Source organism: Antennarius striatus, chromosome 7, assembly GCF_040054535.1.
Source record: "Antennarius striatus isolate MH-2024 chromosome 7, ASM4005453v1, whole genome shotgun sequence".
In the NCBI taxonomy this organism is placed as follows: domain Eukaryota; kingdom Metazoa; phylum Chordata; class Actinopteri; order Lophiiformes; family Antennariidae; genus Antennarius; species Antennarius striatus.
In genome coordinates, this window is record NC_090782.1 from 10271324 (window position 1) to 10285670 (window position 14347).

The following is a 14347-nucleotide window of genomic DNA, read 5'->3' on the forward strand; positions in this document are numbered from 1 at the left end:
CTGGACTAGGCAGTCCACTCCCCAAAAATATCATTTGGCAGCAGAAAAGTAGTGAATCAAGACTAAAAAATCAGTGGTATGTCCTATATTACATGTGTTGGTCTGTAATCCTGGAGAGAAAACCAGAGCAGGGAATAAACTGCAACACATGCTTGATTGTAAAATGTTTGTGGTAATAAAGGGTTTCCCACTTAAAGTCCAGTCATTCCTTAACATGTAAATGCATTAAAACGTTGCGTCCTGTGGTTTCATGATTCAAGACTTTATTGCCTCTCCTTTCACATTTCAATGAGCCCTCTGCTTGTGCATCTGCTCTCTGCAAGATTCAACCTCAGGCCAGCAGGGGTGAACACGGCTGAGACTTGCAAGCACAGTGTAAGTATGTGACTGATGCGTCTAGGTTCTCTGATTAGCCAGCGCTACAATGCAACCTTACTTAAAAATACACAGTGGAATTCCAGGAGAGCAGTGAAATCTGAGCAGCATGAATTATAAATACATCAGGAGGAGAAGATGGAACAAGCCCACAAACATTCCCAGCGTGTGTGACTTGATGTTTGTGTTTGTAGCCACCGCTACGCATTGTCAGTGCCTCTCTTAAAAATACAGAAAATTAGTCTGGCAAAGCAGCTGACATGGAACTCCATACAAAAAGATGAAAGTGGTTGTAAATCGACAAACAACCAAACTTTGTTCTGTCGGTTTGCGGAAGCTCCAAAGACAAGAGCAATATGTGGAGGTTATGGCATCATCTCTCTCAGTGTGAAGTGAGTGCAGCATAGCCAGTATCAGTTACATAATGCAAAGGACAAATGTGAGGAAACTTCTTCAAAGTCCTACCTTTGAAGAAGGGATACTGATGATGACGGTCGGATGTAGAGAGGTTCAGTGTGAAAAACACAGATAATGGTTCAATTTCAAATCCTAAAAAATAGTTAAACACAGTGGTGGTGACTCCAGGCTAGCACTGTATTTCAGTGGTATTAGTCCGGTTTGTGTTGACCATTAGCAAAATCTGTGGAAACTCTCCCACTGAAGTAAAACTTAGTAAAACTAAAAAATCAAAAGGCAAATACCTTACAAAAAAAGATATGTGCAGTTCTTCAAACAACCTTCACGCATAAAAACTGAAATATTGAAGCTGGTTGCTGGCAGCTCAGTTCTACATTAAAACAGAGCTGCCAGCAATCTAGGAAGGATGGCTAAGCAATCGCATTATATTTATTTTTGGATAAAGATGATAAAAATATTCATTTGAATAATATGTTGAAATCCATCAACTGTGAATGTCACCTGAGAAACACATGGTTGTTTAATGATGTTACCCCGCTAGACTTGAGAATTACTCATTTTATTAGGTGCTTTGTAAGAGTAGGGGAACAACGATGTTTGGGGTTAAATAGAAGAAAAATCATTGTCAGTTAAAAGAAACCTTTTTTTAGTACTGTATCTTTAGGAAAATGACTCACTTTCCTGACTGCCATAGTAGTCCATTGTTAGCATAAAAAGTTGTATAAAAAAAAAAAGAAAAAAAAAGATTCACCTAGTTTTAGGATGTTCTCGTGATACAATGGGGGTATCAGCCCTGTAAATATCAAACTGCAGAGGCATCTCGCTACTTTCTGACCTCTAGACACAGCATTTAGAGCTTAAAAGCAATGAATAGTAAAAGCAGGAGCAGTGCAGCTCGGTGAGCCGAGCCCCAGCCTGTGGAAACAGGCCTCAGTGTGGATGACAAGCCTAACAAGCTAAATATAGCCTTCTGGGTTATCTCCTCTGTGGGCGCAGCGAGTCCGTTGTTGCTTCACATTATTTACGTGTCTGTGCATGCAACCTCTCTCTTTTCCTCTCGCTATCTCTCTCTTTCGTTTCACGCGCCCCACACAAACACATCACTATCGCTTTCTCATGCTCTCTCTGCTGCAGTCTTTTTTCTTTCTTACTCTCACTCCATTTCATCTCATCGCAGCATCTTTTTTTTTTTTGCACCCTCGATCTCTCCTCGCTGCATTTCTGTCCCCTGGTATCTTTATTTCTCTATTGTAGCTCTCTCATTCCTTTTCAGCATTTTACTTTCTCCTTCTTTCCCTCTATATCTCACACCTGCTCTATCATTTTCTCCCTCTCCTCTTGTATTCTCTTTATCTCTGGATCCCTTTATCTCTGCCTCCCTTTGTGTCCTTCCCTTCCTCCCTCAGCAGCTCCTTTTTTCTGACACTTTGAGCCTTTTTTCTCTCAAGCTATCTTCCCCTTTGAGCCTCTCTTAAACTCCCCTCTCTCTCATTTCTGAGCCATGTCTGTACTGTAGGGTAGCTGTGTGTTAGTCATCCACTACACCACAGTTTGCCCCAGCTCAAATAATAAAGCCTGGAGTACTAACCATCTGCCATGCTAACTTATATGGATATGTCATCTGCATCTGCAGCTCTGCAGCGCCTGCCAAGGAGAACAGTTGAAGTCTGGTGTTAAACCTAAATATAACGTTTAGGAGAACATATTCTATATATCTCCCTACTCAGTGTACAATGGCAAAGTGTTCACAGAGGCCATGATAATTCATGTACATCGAGTTCAGTTGGATGTCCTCCTGTGCCCCTGACTAAGGGAAGACAGGGCGCTGCACCTGGCACGCCACACTTCCTATTGTACAAGATCAGGTGGTGAGGATTTGCAAAGCAGACGGTGCATGTTTGTCTGCACTGTTTACTCCACTGCAAAACCACAGCTAAAATAAGGAGTGCCTGAGATTACAGAAGTGGTGATTTGTGAGCGTTCTTCGTGTCTCGTATTTGCTATGTGCACCAGTTTCTTACATGATGATGATATGTTTTATGAAATGAGGTCAGTATGAAAAAGCTTTTCATTTTTACATGGAGCAGTGGATGTGTTGCATTTGGGTAGTTTAAGATTCTCAACAAACGATTGATAAGTTATTGGCTTTGCACAGATTTCTTACTATGTTGAATTTGATTTATTCAGAGTTGTACTTTGTTTATGCGGCTGACTGAACAGGAATAACTCCTAGATGACGTCTGTTTCGTGTTAGTGAGGAAGTTTTATAAGTAAATACAATGACATCATGAAATTCTTGCTAGAACCACAGGTCGGGTCATAAGAACAGGTGTGAATGTACAGTACGTAAGATGTTTTTAGCTTCATTATCAGGAGCTAAACAACAGCATAAGGAAGACGTCTCACATTGAACATTGAATTGAGTGACCTGAATGTAGAAGAACATTTTACATTGTTGGAAAACATTATCATCACACTGTTGGAATGGAGTAATTTTGTAAACCATATAAATCTTGGAGAACTTCTTAGTCAATTAATCCAAGAATTATAATTAGGATTAGACGGAGCCTCTTTAATAAAAGGTCCTCATTAGGAACAAAAGAGCAAAGTGTGTGTGTGTGTGTGTGTGTGTGTGTGTGTGTGTGTGTGTGTGTGTGTGTGTGTGTGTGTGTGTGTGTGTGTGTGTGCGTGTGTGTATGTGTGCTTAAGTAAGGGCACGGAGATTTGTCTGTTTATCATCTACCTGTCTTGTTGCGTCTTTACTTAATTGTGTGTTTCCTTCTCCGCCGGCTCAATTTTTTCTCCCACACTTAGTTTATTTGTCGGTCTATCTGCTTCACCCCCCTCCTCTCTCTCCCTCTCTCTCTCTCTCTCTCTCAAACTGTCCCCCCTCCCTCTCCCTCCCCCTCTCTCTCCTCTCTGTCTGTCTATCTAGATTAAGGCCCTGATCCTGCCTGCTCTCCCAGGTTTATGAAATGCGAGCAGCTTAGCAGATGGTCCATATCGTATTCTGGTCGACTCTGTGTGGGTTTTGTACCACAGACGAAGGCTTACAACACATGTGAGCCTTTAGTCGCACAGACAAACTGACACAGAGGGAGCTCAGGCTGTTAGCGTACGTAGGAAAACAGAGGGAGGAAGAGAAGAGCGAGAAACAAGCTCAGGAAGACGAGGGCTGCACAGAGGAATAAAATCAAGATGTGGGAAAGCATGTTTTAGAGAGAAGTATGAGGAGAAATATAAGTGGCAAACAGGAAATGTTTTCAATCACGGAGCACTATTAATGATATTCAAGGCAACGCATGACTACGAAGTACAAGTTTAGAAAAATTTAATCACAGTTAAAGGTTTTAACAAATACAAACAATTTATAAAAATAATCTCTTTGTGAGTTTTTGTTTTTGAGTTCTGAAATGCCACAATCTGTCTATTGTTTTGGCGTGACACAATATTATCTCAGGTTGAATGAACAGCCTGGCGATGTAAAGAAAATAAGGTAATATGTTATAAACAGGAATGAATGTTGAAGATTATTTTAGCATGGCCAAAATAAAAGATGAATTAGAACAAGAGGCATTTTTGTGTTCCACCAGTGTGTTCATTATGCATCTAACAGCAGAGATTAATTAGATAATAATGAATTGGATATGGTGAGACTTGAACGGCACAGGACATAATAAAGTCTCCTCCATGCTCATGGTTTAGTAGCTGGAAGTGCAAAACAAACAACATTTAAAGAAGCCATGAGGTGAGAATAGCACTGAGAAGAAGCAAGTCTCACAGTATACAATGATCTGCATGGAGACGTGAAAACATTGAGGCTGTTACCCATCGATCAAAACACTGAGCACCAAGTAACATCAAGTGCCCTTTGAGAACCACACCAAAAATGACATGTGGACCCCTGGTTATAAGAGGTGAAGACAGAAAAAAATTAAGAGAAAGGAAAGATGAAGACAAGAAAAACAATAAAGAAGTGGAGAGACAAGCGAAAATTTGACACTAGAAGGGAAAAAACAAAAAGAACTAACACTGCCTCATTTGGTTATACTGCCTTAATCAGAACCCATCAGACTCTTTTTATAAATCCTTAGTGTTCCCAGTCTCAGCAAAAGTGTTCCAATTGGACTCACCATGATATAGTGCCTCTGCATCTCCGTCTTCTCACTGGCCAGCTTCTCACACTCCAGCTTCAGGCTGCACAAGGACGGAAAAGGACACACACGGATTAAGTGGCATATTTGCATCCACTGAAGTAAATCGTAATTTCCACAGGATTTAGATATTACAGAGGTCAAACATGGTTTAAGGCCGTGCAAAGACACCAAAAAATTATTCTTCGTCAGCAGACTGTTACAACTGAAACTGACACTGAAAAATATCACCTTCATAGTAAAAGCTGCAGCAGGATGTGTTTTATACCCCACTGCAATCCATCACACCTCCACACATGTGGGAGTGTGTCAGACATATACGTCACAGGTAAACTGGTGTGTTTATGTTGGACTCCGATGAACCCAGAGTCATGTCATGTTGTACGTTTGTGTGTTTGTGTTCTAGTCTTACCTAATCTGTTCCCACAATACTTCAAATACAAAGAAAAATCCAATAAGGGTTGTAGTTAAGATAAAAGTTTCCAAACGTGAGCTGTTCTGGACAACTTAAACTGTCAAACATAGAGGGAATGATTGATGAGTTTACTGGGTACCTTACTAGGCCAATTTTCACTGACAGTGAAGCAGAACTTGATATTGACAGACATGTAAGTCAGATGGTTAATCATTATCCCCCAGCTACAAATACACACATTGATCTGTCATCAATAGTTTTGTCTCCAACATAACTCAAAAACCTTTCAGTAATTTTTCATGAATCTTAGCATAACTGTATGCTGTGATGGTGTGTTTTGTCTTTCTGAGGAAGAGGAGAAGGAGTGTGTATTTGAAGAGCTACAACACCTAAGCTCTGCCCATTTCCTGATGAGATACCAGGAAACAAAATCCCTGAAATCTCAGCTGCATAAACTCCAATGAGTTTTTACAACGTGGACAAGTCCACACTTTTTTTCTAAACGACAGAAGACAGAAGAAGGCAGAAGGAAGATTGTCTACCTGTCATGCTGTATGCAAACATAGCCAGAGCAGACACTGACCATTAGCTGGTGTGGCCATCAGAATGTTCGCTAGTTACCTACAAGTCTAACAACAAGGACTACCATAGTAGAAGTACCTTTAATTATTCAATGAGAATCAGAATCCTTTAATGATCCTTGAGGGGGAAATTGCTTAAATAGTTGTGCCGCCCGGGAATCTTGCATGATACCACTACACCAGCGGCACCGACTAATCATGACAACACATATGAGGCTAGACTACTCTTAAGTCCTGTTAAGTCTTTGAGAACATCTCTATTTTATCTTCACACACATTTCAGTGTGTACAGCAATTCAGCTACAGTACTTTAACTTGGAAACGGTTATGTCTCTGTTTTGTTGTGATTTGGTTGCTTTCTTCAGTCACTTGAGTCGTATAGAATCTCATATGGACAAGACTTCTTCTAGTCATTTATAATAATACTCCTATCAATGGTCTACAGGAGAAACTCGTGTGCTGAAAACTGTAATGACACTAACTTTTAATGACAAAATTCAATGACAATAGAGAGACAGAGCATGGTCAGAGAGAGTAGGATAATTTTAAAACAAAATAAAACGTTTGTTTAAACTTTATGATATTATAGCACGAACTAGACTTAAGTGGTAAAATGATCAGCCTTTAGAGAATATGCAACAGTACACAAGTCAACTGGAGACGACATGATCAGTGTAGTGTTTTCTTCTCAATCCTTTGTTCCAGGCTAGCTTCTATAATTTTGGATATATTCTGTGGAGAAGATGACCACTTTTAAAACATCTCCCCAACACACAAACAAAAAATACAGTGTGCCATCGTTCCTCGTGGTTAATGCGTGTGGTTCCAGGAAACACACGCAAATAACGAATTCCGCGATACAGCGACAAACTATTTATCTTACTATTTACGGTAATTTAAACGTTTATGAACCCTCTCCATACTGATATTAATCCACCTTCTATCTGTATTACCTTTACCCACACTCTTATCGACTGTTTAGAGCACTTTTGTGTCTCACGGAAGTCCGAGACTCACAGTACGTAGCACACTTCCGGATGCCGTCAGCCAATAGAATGCGTGTACAGTATCACGTGACTGCCTACCAAAAATCTGCAATGAGGTGAGGTCGCGAGCGTTGATGTGCGAAGGCGCACTGTAGTATGAAAGTTAAAATGTCAAGACACACAATTATAACATGTTTAATCTACAGTGTGTCGAAAGTTCAGTGAAGCTAGAATGTATAGTTAACCAGACAATCTCTAGACCAAAGGACCTCCCTTAAGACTGGCCTTTAGAACCGTGTTTCCATACATGTGGGCTGCGTGTCACGTCAAAGTAACACTGTGTGTGTACCTGTGATACTGCGCCTGGAGGAACTGAAATTCCTCCTTGATACGGTCCAGAGTTTCCAGGACTGTGAACTTGAAAGACTGGCCAGGCTGCAGGGGGACCTGTACAGGAAACAGGGAAAATGTTGGAGAAGATGAAAGAAAGAACAACAGATAGAAGTGCGAGCTGCTGCTGAGGAAAACACATCACATATAGTGTGCTTGTATTGTACTTGTGTAAGCATGTGTGCACCTGCACACACTCTATTCAAGTGTGAGTACACAGAAGTGTGTGTGTGTGTGTGTGTGTGTGTGTGTGTGTGTGTGTGTGTGTGTGTGTGTGTGTGTGTGTGTGTGTGTGTGTGTGTGTCTGTGTGTGTGTGTGTGTGAGCCAGGCAAAGGGAGAAAAAGCCAAGATGAAAGTGAGAGGGAAGGTCACTTCCCCTTCCCACACATCATAAAGCCGCGTCCTCTCTCTCTGTTCTCCTCCTCCTCTAATGACTCTGCCTCCTCTCCTCCACTGCCCTCATCCTTTCTTCCTCTCCCTCTCGTCTACATTAGCATTCTCTCCACTCTGCCAGGTTGCTAATGTATTCCAGCCTACAAAGAGCTGAGAAGGGAGGAAACATTAAATGAATAACTTATATGGAATCACAGTCCCGTCTCTCACCTACTAAAAGCTGGAAGGCCCAACAAAACAAGCGCCTCCCTGGGTGTCCACCCCCCCCCCACACACACACACACACAATCCTACCACCACCATCACCACCACCAGCCCTCCATGCCAATCAAAAGTGTTTCAAACAACTCTTCTTCAACATGTCCTTCATGAAGTTTTAGCAGTAAGGACAATGTTGAGGCTTGTTGAAGCTGTCCCTGGAAGAGAATGGAGCTTAGTTTGGGGGCAGGCAAATCTCCAACGGGAAAATATATGTCACTGGACAAGCCACATATTTCTGCCACTTCTTATTACTAGTGAAGGTTCAATTTCAATTTTTGGTGGGTCTGAAATCTACTTTCCCAGGGTTAATTTATGTTTGCCCTCGTGCAAATGGTCTTCTGCATTAGCGTTTATGAGCTAGCTAAAATAAAGTGTTGTTTTAATCTTATCTTTAATCCTATAACCAGCAGCACTCTGTGCAACACGTTGATGGAATTTCATCGTTGAACGAAATGCTCCCTCAAGTTTAAGCTCACAACATCTTTTCTCGTTTTCTCACAAGTGTATTAAAGTGGAACTCTCAACAATGCCAGAGCTCAATCTTTTAGGTATCCCATTTCTATTCCACCTCCCTGTGCAGCGGCTCTGATGCTGATGGTGAAGAACACGAGGACGGACACATTATCGGCAGCTAATCCTGTAAGTGGTGCCCACCGTGTTGGTAAGTGCACCCAGCTGATCCCAGAGTACCACAACTGGAGACTGAACATGGATCCTCTACTAGTGGGTAGGAGAATACATTCTACCCCTGTGCCATCGGGGGAAAACCTACACCCATCTTTTCAGTCCAAATTTGAGACAAAAGCTGAGCTAATGGTCGTTGTGAATTTCATTAAATGAGCTCAGAGAAAAGTATTTCCTGCAGAAAGGTCAACTCTAGAGACACATGAACAAGGAGAAAAGGGATCAGCCTGGTTTTATTAATCATGGGTTCTCTAACATAGACATAATACGATATGTTTAAGATAACAGAGAAGACACCATGGAACCCAGATCATTGGGGAGAACACAGCGATCATGTCAAGATCACTGTGTTCTCCTGTATATTCTATATACTCAGCTGTGACGTCCACAAGTTTTGCATTTGGTAAAACAGTTAAGACAATAAAGTGTGAACACTAGTGAGTATTCTTTATGTGTTCAAAACAGCCATAGCAAGCAGGAAGGATCTGTGCAGTGCAGCTGGGTGGTAGTCATCCTGCAGCTATGGCTAAAGATTGGCGGTTTCAGTGGCAGGGCTTCATTAGTCTAGACGAGCACAGTTCAATTAGATTTCAATTAGTCCAACGGTGGAGGTCAGAGACGCGGTGGGTTCCCCAGCAATTAATCCACAAAGCCAGGCTGAGCTAAACCGAGCTGAGGCAGGCATACCAGGATGGGTGTGTGTGTGTGTGTGTGTGTAAGGGAGGCATGGAGGTGGTGGTTTGGATAGAGTCTGCCAACAGATCCCTACTGACCTTGATTCACACCACACACACACATACACACATACACACACAGCAGGGAGGGGAAGAGTGGGGGAACAGATAGTGATCTGGCACACAGAGATACTAACATACACCCACATAGCCATGAGTACACTAAACGCACACACACACACACACACACACACACACACACACACACAGAGTGCTGCACCTGCAGATTCACAACTTACGCACAAAGATGACACCCAAACCCATAGAGGGAGAATGTAGGGATGGAGTGATGGTGGTGGTGGTGGGGGGGGGGTAGATATCCATCTGACAGACAGAGGGATGGATGAACCGAGGGAGTGATAGACTGGTCTGACATCCTTACAGAGGAATGAAAGAGTGGGCAGAGAGACAGATGATGAAAGACCGGCATGGCTGCTGACTGAGAGAGATTGCCAGCCATTCATTCATCTGACACAGAGGGGATGAAAGACAAAAAATAGAGAGAGAGAGAGAGAGAGAGAGAGAGAGAGAGAGAGAGAGAGAGAGAGAGAGAGAGAGAGAGAGAGAGAGAGAGAGAGAGAGAGAGAGAGAGAGAGAGAGAGAGAGAGAGAGAGAGAGAGAGAGAGAGAGAGAGAGAGAGAGAGAGAGAGAGAGAGAGAGAGAGAGAGAGAGAGAGAGAGAGAGTCATAACATCTTGCAGTAGTCAATACGGCCAAGTCTCTCGACTCTATGCGCTGTCTACCAGTCTGTGATAACACTGCCATCACCATCTGCTGTGATGAACACATGAACACAGAGTCAACCTGGTGCATATGCACACAGCCAAAGTGCTGCTGGGGGGTTACATCAGCAAAGCCTATAGCCACAGATGAGGATTATACAAGAGATCTGATGGTGACAACCATCACTGTCAACATAGCATCCTATGTAGCATTATGATGAGAGAGATTTCACATTCTTTTATCTGTTAGACCAGAAGTTGAAAATTACATTTTTTGATTTTCCACTTTCATGGCCCCCGGAGCGATAAAACTTCTTATGAACAAAAAGAAAATGAAAAATACATACAGAAAAAGTTACAAAAGGTCCTCGGGCAAAAAAGAGGAGCGCTCCATCCCTGAGCTGAGAGCTGCCTGTCAGGAGAAGGAGGCGAGAGCAGAAAGCTGGCATCAAATGAGTTTGTGCTTATTAGTTCTAACAGGAGACTCCGTGTTTATGCTCAAGGATTCTTCACTGGGAAATGTCGAAGTGAGCTAAAAGTTATACGCCAGGATAAATGTGGATCCTTCCACAGTGTTTACAAAGGCATCATCACGTCCCGCCGTATGTACACCAGCACAAAACATTAGAGTTTGGAGTGAGTGTGTGTGTGCATTTGTTTCGTGACAGATGGCGGCCCAGGCTGTTGAGGGTCCAATAGCGCGTCACGAAGGGCCAAAAAACAGCCTACCACCTGTGTTTTCCTGCGTGCGCTCTGTGCTAGCCAGCATTGGAGATCCTGAAACCAAAAACTGATCCAGTTAATCTCTGAGGTGGAGGTGGGGGTAGTGGTGGGAGTGTGTGTGTGTGGGGGGGGGGGTGGAACGGTCGCTTGTGCACAAACACACGCAGACACCATTTGGGACAGCAGTCAATCACAATTTGGTCAGGCTGGTAGGGGCGAGCAGAGAATTAGGAGGGATTATCTATGGATGGGGTGGGGTGTATGTGCGTGTGTGTATAGGGGGGGTGAACTCCGCTGCACTGTATCACATAACAGGACGGAGGTGGGACACACTGGCCGTTACCATGACGTCTGTTTGTATTTATGGCTTACATTAAACGACTGATCAAACTAGTAGAAGCGACAGGTTGAGGTGTGGACACACTGGCGACACAGCAGCGATGACATCACAGATATCACAAAAGAGATTGTTCAATCATCTCTAACTGTAAATCCACCAGCTGAAATTAAGTGAAATCTGACATAATGATTCACTGACTGATCTTCACTTTGAATATAAATCCTGATGAGACCCTCTTACGTTTGTTTATCCAGGTATGGACCCTCTTTACTGCAAGGTTTATTTAAAATACAAACGCTCACTAGTTACACTAACCGGGTTAATGGGTACACCCAGGTGGATCTAAAAACAGGTGTTCCTGTCATACTGACTGGGTTTAGCACGAATCACACCCTCCAAAACTGTATGGAAATCAAATCAGCACCAAAAACAAAATCAAACTGAATATTTTCTTCATTCTTGGATGAAACATTTTTTGATAATTGTGTCAAACAAAATTATTTAGTGCCCCTAATTAACCAGAAAAGTGGGGGTCATCGGCATAGATCAGGAGTTGTGAGATGTTTTCTGTCCTTTATGAAAGGTTTTTAGCCTAAATTCAACAAGTTCAAACTTGAACCTTAAAGCGTTGCTCCTCTCATTCAACGCAACAATCTTTTAATGCGACTTACGTAATTGACTTGAACACTCTTTTTTTGCCCTTTCCGTCTGAATATTGAGTCAGTCCTGTTTTATCTGTCCATCACATGCAAGTCTTCTGTTTCAGCAGCTGCTAGCAACCCCTGCACGAAAGAGATAGCGGCTGCGAAGCAGATGCAGGTCTGGGACACAACAGGAAAGCGTTGCTTCAATCTGTCTGCTCGTCTTCCCGGCACATTTCCTACCAGTACACGAGTATTCACACGGTCTAAGCAGACATGCCTCTGCAAATGGATGCATTCATCAAAACAAAAACACCCACAAACACAACATCTTCTCTTTCTTGTGCCCATTGTCTTGCTGCTCCCGCTCCCTCCCTCCTCTGTCCTCTCCTTTCTTACTTTACTTCTCCTCCTTAGGCCCTTTGTTCTTCTTTTTTTTCTGCTCTGCGCCTCTGTGACAAGCAGAGACACATTCAGATAGCGCATGAAATAATAATTGGCTTGTGAAATATTTAGGAAAAGAGCACACAAATAGATGAGAAATGTACAAAGTGTGGCAGAAGAGTGTCGGTGCCTTCCTGTGTGTGTGTGTGTGTGTGTGTGTGTGTGTGTGTGTGTGTGTGTGTGTGTGTGTGTGTGTGTGTGTGTGTGTGTGTGTGTGTGTTAAATGAGCAGCAGCTCATTGGATGAGACCAAGGAGGAACAGGAATGTAACGTACGTATTAGCCATCTTATCGTTACGCTGTCACATTAATCTCCTTCTGACCCTGGAAACACACTTCATCTAGACCCCACTGGTCGTTTGTGCGATTGTTTTTACTGTTCCACAGGTCATTTTGTTGCACACTTTTTGCTATCTTATGGTTTCACAGATGAAATATCACATAAAATTAAACGAAATCAAGATGTCATCTGGGGGAGGTGACGGCAATGCACTCAGCTGTTTATCTTGTGTGGCTTTCATTACACATTGTTGAGAAGAACAAACAGTCGGATTCCACTGGAGGCCCCAAAAAAGGCTCAGAAAGCAATTGCACACTGTATCCAAAAAAATTTCAAGTACAATTAGTCAAGCATGTCTTGTATCAGAAAACGTAAATTACTCACAACTTGACATCTAAAAACACACAAACACAGAGCTGTGTTCACGTTACCAGGACACACACACATGTGTTGAGTGCTGTCATCATCAGCCAGCGCCATAAAATAAAATGATCAAATAGGAGAGATGAGAGCAGCCATGCAGATCATCAGCTGTTCACAACCTGCTCGTGAGCAGCTGATGAAGTGTTTACCGTCCTCCGGCACGGAATATCATCACTCGTTCATTACGGGGTTTGTGTGTTTAGGGTTCAGGCTGCAGTGGTTCTGCTCTCTGAGGTGGATCGTGTTTGGTTCTGTGGCCACATTAGTTTGTAAGCGTTCCCTAATCCAAAGCCGAAGGAAAACGAAGTCATTCCCAGTGCAGGCTTTAACACGGACACATATCAAAGTCAACAAATGTGACGACACATTTTTAACACACACATTCAGAGACTCACAAAGCCTAAAGAGACATGGATAAACACTCAAAACGAGTGACCAGAAGGAACGTCGTCACAGAGAGCTTCTGGTTTGGGTGGTGCTGCTCTTCTGTGACATCCATCAGTCAAATCTATCATTTAACTGCTCTTCAAAACGCTGCCTTTTCCATTAGTGAATAAGGAGAGTTTAGACGCTTGTGCTCAAGAACATAAATGGTGAAATAGATTATTTACCCTGGTATGAAGAAATGTAAATGTACACAACCAAACACAACCACACACACACACACCCACACACACACACACTCTCACACACTAACTATTCTTTGCACCCTCTCCACAGATCACATTTCACAGCAACACCAGAAATAAAGTTCCACTGGCAAAGGAGGGCTGCAGAGGAAGAAGGAGCAAAAAAAAAAAGAGGGAGGAAAAACGGGAGCGAGCCAGGAGGAGAAAGATATTGATTGGTTGGAGTTGCCTCAATCTGGGATTGAACTTTATCAAAAACACAGAGCATCACAGCAGGAAGCTCTCTGATATGCCTCTAAAGGAGAGAACAGAGACATTTTCACACTCTATTCTTCCATTGCATCTCTCATTCATTTTAGTTTCTCCTTCCACCCCCGGCTTAGCCTTTTGTTTTTAAAAGAGTTCTTTCTCGCTCTTTTATTTCCTTTTTGGCTCTTACATCTTTCACTTTCTCCCTTTGTTTTCCACTTCTCTCCCGTTTCTCTGTGCATCTCTCTTCCCCTTCTGTTCCAGCGGTGGGCTTATTAGCATTCTCTCTGTACATATAATTGATTCCTCATGCCTTCCTCTTGTGAAAATGTCATTCATAATTCTGTGTGATAGCTGGCTGGCCTGCTTGCTGGCTGACTGAGTGGTTAGCTGGCTGGATGGCTGGCTGGATGGATGGCTGGCTGGCTGCGAGGCAAAGTGGCCACTGACCCATTTGTGGCAGATTCAAAGAGACTGACGACCAAATCTGATTATAGACGACGCAGG

At 42.8% G+C, this 14347-nt stretch overlaps 1 protein-coding gene across 3 annotated transcripts in view; it reads right to left on the reverse strand.

Annotated features, from left to right (window-relative positions):
• The window catches only part of tle2b (TLE family member 2, transcriptional corepressor b), a 66427-nt gene that overhangs the window by 50773 nt on the left and 1307 nt on the right, over positions 1-14347 (reverse strand). For all 3 annotated transcript variants that reach the window (XM_068318487.1, XM_068318484.1, XM_068318485.1), the window contains exons 2-3: positions 7278-7375; positions 4926-4989 (exon numbers count right to left, since the gene is read on the reverse strand). In XM_068318487.1, coding sequence (XP_068174588.1) covers positions 4926-4989; positions 7278-7375 — 162 coding nt within the window. The remainder of the gene's footprint in view (positions 1-4925; positions 4990-7277; positions 7376-14347) is intronic.